The 6,793-nt window shown below is 53.6% G+C and overlaps 1 protein-coding gene across 1 annotated transcript; it reads right to left on the reverse strand.

The window, feature by feature from the left end:
• PNMT (phenylethanolamine N-methyltransferase) lies at positions 1–3,995 on the reverse strand. The gene is made up of 3 exons (XM_001370838.4): positions 3,453–3,995; positions 1,082–1,289; positions 1–675 (listed from the first exon to the last, which is right to left on the reverse strand). The coding sequence occupies exons 1-3, from the start codon at positions 3,646–3,648 to the stop codon at positions 237–239; spliced, it is 843 nt and encodes a 280-aa protein (XP_001370875.1). The 5' UTR covers positions 3,649–3,995; the 3' UTR covers positions 1–236.
• Positions 3,996–6,793: the final 2,798 nt, after the last annotated feature.

Below are 6,793 nucleotides of genomic sequence, written 5' to 3' on the forward strand. Positions count from 1 at the left end.
TGCAGACAGCAGGAAGAAAGAAAACTTTATTGAATGAGGGTATGGCTAGTTGTGCCCTTCCTCCCTCCTCCGCCATGCCTGGCATAGAGAGGCTTCCAGACACCCCTGCCTCCTCTGGGAGAATCCCAGGGACTACAGACACCTAAGGATGGGGACTCTATTCTTTAGGCAGCATCTCAGGGGTCAGTACAGACCCTGAGACAAATGGGCACCATGCATTGGAGAGCTCAGGCCCTTCAGGCCACTGTCTTCTGTGCCCAAACGAAGAAGATGCCCTTCACATCATCGACACCAGTCTGCAGGCGGGCAGGCATGCTGTATGTTCGGAAATCTCGAACCTGGTACCCACTTCGACTCAAAGCTTCCCTCACATCCCCCTCCTGTACAGGCACCACAGACAGCCTGGCCTCCCCGGCTAGGTACCAGGACTCCTCCAGAGCTCCTATGAGCAGGAGGTGCCCACCAGGTCTCAGCAGGGTCGTGATGTTGTCCAGGGCCCTCTGGAAGCTGGCACGGTCAGGACTCACTGCCTCCAGGCAGAAGGTGGAGACCAGGGCATCAGTGGGCAAAGGGGCTGGGCTCCCAGGACCCAGCGGCTGGGGCTGGTGCACGTCAATGGGTAGGACCCTCTTCACTTTGGAACGAAGCTGGCGCTCCTTCTCCTGCCAGGACTCTCTGTGCGGGGCGACAGGGGTGGGGTGAAGACCCAGAGTAGTAGCGGTGACCCTTTCAAAATCCTCAGTGCCTTCATCCCCCGGGGAGTTTCACAGATGCCCCCATTTCAGCTCTGCCCATTGCCAAGACACTCCTTCCCTCCAGCCTCCCTGATGCTTGGCCTTTTCCTGTGTTCATGTCCATTTCTCCAAAGGAGATGCCTGGCTTCCCCCCATACCAGTTACGTATGCCCCATGACTTCTTTTTAGTTCTCCACCTCTGGGGAGATCCCTGGCCTCTCCCTGCCAGTCATTTCTCGGGTTCTACCGTGGAACTGCAGCCGCTTTAGCCCCTCCCTCCACCTCCCATCTGTCTCCCCACTCTTCTCCCTTCCAGGTTCAGGCCCCACCTCATGGGTCTCACTCACCCTTTGCCTTCAATGAGGCAGACGTGTTGGCTGTAGTGGCTCCAGTCAAAGGCACCAGGATCTTGTCGCAGCCAGACCCCCAGCTCCTGACGATTCACCTCCAAGAAGTCAGTCATAGTGATGTCCTCAAAGTGGGCACAAGCGCTGAGCAGCTGGTACACGGTGGGGCCAGAGCCAATATCAACGAGGCTATGGCCAGTCACCACCCCTGGGGGACCAACACCCGAGTTGTTAGTCACAGTCTCCCTCTCTTCTGCCGGTGTGGGCTTCAGTCTTCCCCTGTCTTGTCTGTTTCTGTTCTCTCCCTACTACACACTCTGGATCTCTAGTTCAGCCTGTCTCTGACTCTCTCCTCGGTCTTTCTCTGTTCTCTGGCTCTGTCTCTCTAGCCTCTCTGGCTCTGGCTCTATCTCCCTATCCTCTATGCTTCTGCCTCTATCTATCCTGCCTCTCTTTCTGCCTCTGTCCTGCTATCTTCTGTCTCTATAGCCTCTATGCTTCTGCCTCTATCTATCCTGCCTCTCTTTCTGCCTCTGTCCTGCTATCTTCTGTCTCTATAGCCTCTATGCTTCTGCCTCTATCTATCCTGCCTCTCTTTCTGCCTCTGTCCTGCTATCTTCTGTCTCTATAGCCTCTATGCTTCTGCCTCTATCTATCATGCCTCTCTTTCTGCCTCTGTCCTGCTATCTTCTGTCTCTATAGCCTCTATGCTTCTGCCTCTATCTATCCTGCCTCTCTTTCTGCCTCTGTCCTGCTATCTTCTGTCTCTATAGCCTCTATGTTTTTGCCTCTATCTATCCTGCCTCTCTTTCTGCCTCTGTCCTGCTATCTTCTGTCTCTATAGCCTCTATGTTTCTGCCTGTATCTATCCTGCCTCTCTTTCTGCTTCTGTCCTATCTTCTGTCTCCCTATCCTCTATGCTTCTGCCTCTATCATGCCTCTCTTTCTGCCTCTGTCCTGCTATCTTCTGTCTCTATAGCCTCTATGCTTCTGCCTCTATCTATCATGCCTCTCTTTCTGCCTCTGTCCTGCTATCTTCTGTCTCTCTAGCCTCTATGTTTCTGCCTCTATCCTGCCTCTCTTTCTGCCTCTGTCCTATCTTCTGTCTCCCTATCCTCTATGCTTCTGCCTCTATCTATCATGCCTCTCTTTCTGCCTCTGTCCTGCTATCTTCTGTCTCTATAGCCTCTATGCTTCTGCCTCTATCTATCCTGCCTCTCTTTCTGCCTCTGTCCTGCTATCTTCTGTCTCTATAGCCTCTATGCTTCTGCCTCTATCTATCATGCCTCTCTTTCTGCCTCTGTCCTGCTATCTTCTGTCTCTCTAGCCTCTATGTTTCTGCCTCTATCCTGCCTCTCTTTCTGCCTCTGTCCTATCTTCTGTCTCCCTATCCTCTATGCTTCTGCCTCTATCTATCATGCCTCTCTTTCTGCCTCTGTCCTGCTATCTTCTGTCTCTATAGCCTCTGTTTCTGCCTCTATCTATCATGCCTCTCTGCCTCTGTCCTGCTATCTTCTGTCTCTATAGCCTCTATGCTTCTGCCTCTATCTATCTATCATGCCTCTCTTTTTGCCTCTGTCCTGCTATCTTCTGTCTCTCTAGCCTCTATGTTTCTGCCTCTATCCTGCCTCTCTTTCTGCCTCTGTCCTATCTTCTGTCTCCCTATCCTCTATGCTTCTGCCTCTATCTATCATGCCTCTCTTTCTGCCTCTGTCCTGCTATCTTCTGTCTCTATAGCCTCTATGTTTCTGCCTCTATCTATCCTGCCTCTCTTTCTGCCTCTGTCCTATCTTCTGTCTCCCTATCCTCTATGCTTCTGCCTCTATCATGCCTCTCTTTCTGCCTCTGTCCTGCTATCTTCTGTCTCTATAGCCTCTGTTTCTGCCTCTATCTATCATGCCTCTCTGCCTCTGTCCTGCTATCTTCTGTCTCTATAGCCTCTATGCTTCTGCCTCTATCTATCTATCATGCCTCTCTTTTTGCCTCTGTCCTGCTATCTTCTGTCTCTCTAGCCTCTGTTTCTGCCTCTATCCTGCCTCTCTTTCTGCCTCTGTCCTGCTATCTTCTGTCTCCCTATCCTCTAGGCTTCTGCCTCTATCTATCCTGCCTCTCTTTCTGCCTCTGTCCTGCTATCTTCTGTCTCCCTATCCTCTATGCTTCTGCCTCTTTCTGCCTCTGCCCTCTCTATCCTCTGTCTCTTTCTTTCCTGTCTTTCGGTCCCTCTCTATCCTTTCTCTTTCTACACTTACTTAAAAAAAAAAATCTCTTGCAGACAGCTGTGCCCTTCTGAGTTGCAGTCTCACCTCTCTCCAATCCCTCCTGCTCCCCTTCCGTGCCATGCCTCAGTTTCCCCCCACCCCTTGCTGCTCACCCGTGGCAAAGGTTTCGGCCAGACATCGCAGTTTCCAGGGTCCCACGCCATCTGGTTGGCGCAGGTCCCCTCGAGGGGGTCCATAGTTGTTGCGGAGATAGGGGCCAGGCTCAAATCGCTGGTAACTGGCCGCCACCGCCGCCCTCCCTGGGTCCGAAGATGCCCCAGTGCCCAGGTTCTTGCTCTCGCTGCTCATCTTGCCACCCGTCTGCGTGGCCTCCCGCCCGGGTCAGGGCTATATATCTCCTGCCGGCTCACCCCCTGCTATCGCCCCCTCCCCCCGTTCCTGGGTCTGGTCAGGCCCCTCTCACCGCCCCCCACCACGCCGGACTGAAAGGATGTGCTGCCCCGGGCGACAGTCCCCAGGTTTGTGAAGCCATCCATCTCGCTTAGTGTCAGCAGCCTCGGGAGCACAGTGTCCCGATTGGGGGGCGGGGGACGGGGGGAAGCGGAGGAACGGTGCCCGCCCGAGGCTCAAACGCCGGCTGGGCGGCTGCATCACACTCGGGCTGCATCTTCTGCTCGGCTCCCCCGCTCCCTCCCACCCAGTGCTCACGCCCTCCTTGGGCTTCGCCAGATGTGCTCTCCGAATCAATTCAACATTTATTAGGCTCTTACTGCATACCACACCCCCGGAATACAAAGGCCGAAAAGCTCGCTCGCCTCGTCCATCCCCACAGGCTGCGGCTGCTGCAAGTGGCCCAGATTGGCACAGAGCCTTCTGCCCTCAGTTCCCTCCCTGGGCTCCTTCCACCCCGTACCAGAGAAAAACTGCAGAAACTATCAGTCCCCCGCCTGGCAGGCCTTGGTTTCCTCACAGCCCCCTCTTACCAGGGCCCGGCCGGAGGGGCTTCCATTTTCCAGGCATCCCCTCCAAATTCTCCGGCACTCCCTCATATCACTGCCTCCCCCTCTCCAGGGCTCTCTGCTGGGGTGGAAAGAGCTCCGCTTAAAAACAAGCCCTGCCCCTCCATCTTAGAATCAATACAGGGTATTGGCTCCCAGGCAAGAAGAGCCATCAAAGCTGGGCAATGGGGGTTAAGTGACTTGTCCAGGGTCACACCACTAGGAAGTGTCCAGGTAGAGCTCACATATAGATGCTCTCGACACCCACCACACCCAGCATCCTAACCACTGGATTTCCTCATTTGTGAAATGCAGAGGTGATGGGGAGGGGTCTCTTCTAGCTCAGAGTCCCCCAACCCAAGTACATTCATCCTACTCCTTCTAGAATTCCTCTTGTTCAGCCCTTCAAACCTTCCTGCTCAGCCTCAGTTTGTCCACTGCCCAAGTTTCTTCCCTCCAATCGCAGTCCCTCCCCCTCCAAGTCCTTCGGCCTCCAGGTGTCCCTGAGCTGCTGCTCCCTCCCATCCTCCCTTGGGCCTCTAATCTCTCCCTCCTCCCCTCCCACCCAGTCCCACAGGACAGTGCGTTCCCTGCCTCTTCCCGTATCCTGGGTTCTGTCACCCGGGGCCCCGAAGCTGGCCGTTATCTCCCTCATCCTGCCCTGCCTCCCTCCACTCCCCATCGATGACTATCTTGATAGGGGAGTCAGCAGGGAAACCAAGGCCTGCCAGGTGGGGGATTGATAAGTTAATGCAGTTAACTGGGCCCTTCTGCTCATTTCCTCTTGATTAGTGCTGAGCATGGGGTGGAAGGAACTGAGGACAGAAGGTTCTGTGCCAGCCTGGGGACCCGGAGGGCAGGACCCTGGCCACTTGGGCTCAGCAGCAGCCAGAGGGGATGGGTGAAGTGAGATCTCTATGGAGGCAAGTGATAGAATTGGAAAGCTGCTGTCCTGGGATTCTCCCCTGTTCCAGGAGGAACAGGTAGGGTCCAATGTAGGAAATGAGGGAAGAGAAGGAAGCTGCTGGGGGATAGGCTAGTATCCCATTGCTATTTGGGAACTAACTCTCCTTTTCCTAAAAGCTTGCTTTCTTTTCTTTTCTCTTCTTTTCTCCTTCCTTCCTTTTTCTTCTCTCTCTCTCTCTCTCTCTCTCTCTCTCTCTCTCTCTCTCTCTCTCTCTCTCTCTCCCTGTCCCTCTCTCTCTCTCTCTCTCTCCTCTTCCTTCCTTCCTTCCCTCCCTCTTTCCCTTCCATCTTAGAATCAATACTGTATTGGTTCCAAGGGAGAAGAGCTAAGCAATGAGTGTTAAGTGACTTGCCCAGGGTCACACAGTTAGGAAGTGTTTGAGGTCAAACTTGAACCCAGGATCTCCAATCCTTAGGCCTGGCTCATAATCCATTGAGCTGCCTAGGTGCCTCCAGTTTTATTTCTTAGAACTAGTGGATTTGTAGGTCCCTTCTTTGAGTCTCCCAGTCATCTAGGTTTTCCTGGACTCCTCCTGCTATATTGAGAGGAACTACCCAATGTCTTTCACTAATGACAGCTCAATTTCCCTTGTACCCAGGTGTAAAGGGAAGTCATAGTGGCCAGGCAGTTGCAGGAGTATACATAGATGTTGTCTAAACACTCAATTTTACAAACGGGATAACAGGTCAGGAGAGGGGAAATACATTGCCCAAGCAGAGCTGAGATCTGAACCCAGATTTTGACTTTGAATCCAGTGTTCTTTCCATCATCCTCACTCCTTTCTCTGAGCTGGGTTCTCCTAAACATCCAGACTGGTCTTTCCTGCCCTGCCCCGTGCCCAGGGCTTTCCACAAACCTTCCCCAGAGCCCAGACTTTCAATCTCTCTCCTGTCAGCCTGCCACCCCACTCCATAAAGCTGTGCTTGCTTAGGGATGAGGGGAAGGTTTGTCTGAGGTGGGGGTGGGGGGTAGTAGTGAGAACATTCTCTTCCTGACTGACCTCCATGGTTGGAACATGAGTCAGCCTGACATCTGAGCATGGGCCGGAGGCAGGAATCAGACCACCCCACACCCCTGTGCCCGTGGGTTCCCTGCCTTGGCAAGCCCAGACTCAGACTATAGCTGGGTTCTCAGGGGAAGCCCAAATATTTAATTTCATCTTCCTGAGGTTTTTCTGCGGAACAGGGCCCAGGAGTTGGAGGCAGGAATTGGGGCCACTGACCTCTGCCTCCTCTCCCCAGCTTGACCACAGACAGCCCTAACATCAGTTCTTGGGAATTAATCTTTCCATCCATTTTTTTTTCCATGCTCGGCCAGGATCCAGTGAGGGGGAGGAGGAAAGCAAGCAGCTGCCTCTGTTTACAGCTTTGTCCTTGTACCCTAGCCCGAGTACTGCCCCAAAGCCACACTATATTTAACCTGGGACCTTGGCAGGAGCTGGAGGGCCATTTCAGTTCCGAATATCAAAGAGTGTGGGCATTAGTGGGCTGGACAGATGTAACCCCGTGCCCCGGGGTCAGAGGGAAAG

The sequence above is a fragment of the Monodelphis domestica genome, chromosome 2, assembly GCF_027887165.1.
Source record: "Monodelphis domestica isolate mMonDom1 chromosome 2, mMonDom1.pri, whole genome shotgun sequence".
Lineage (NCBI taxonomy): Eukaryota > Metazoa > Chordata > Mammalia > Didelphimorphia > Didelphidae > Monodelphis > Monodelphis domestica.

What these genes read in the sequence shown, in the direction of transcription:
- PNMT (XM_001370838.4), bottom strand. Translation starts at nt 3,648, where the DNA reads ATGAGCAGCGAGAGCAAGAACCTGGGCACTGGGGCATCTTCGGACCCA. An exon ending in GGCCGAAACCTTTGCCACGG is followed by an intron (nt 1,290 to 3,452) that starts GTGAGCAGCAAG and finishes TTGGTCCCCCAG; the next exon opens with GGGTGGTGACTGGCCATAGC. An exon ending in TGCCTCATTGAAGGCAAAGG is followed by an intron (nt 676 to 1,081) that starts GTGAGTGAGACC and finishes CGCCCCGCACAG; the next exon opens with AGAGTCCTGGCAGGAGAAGG.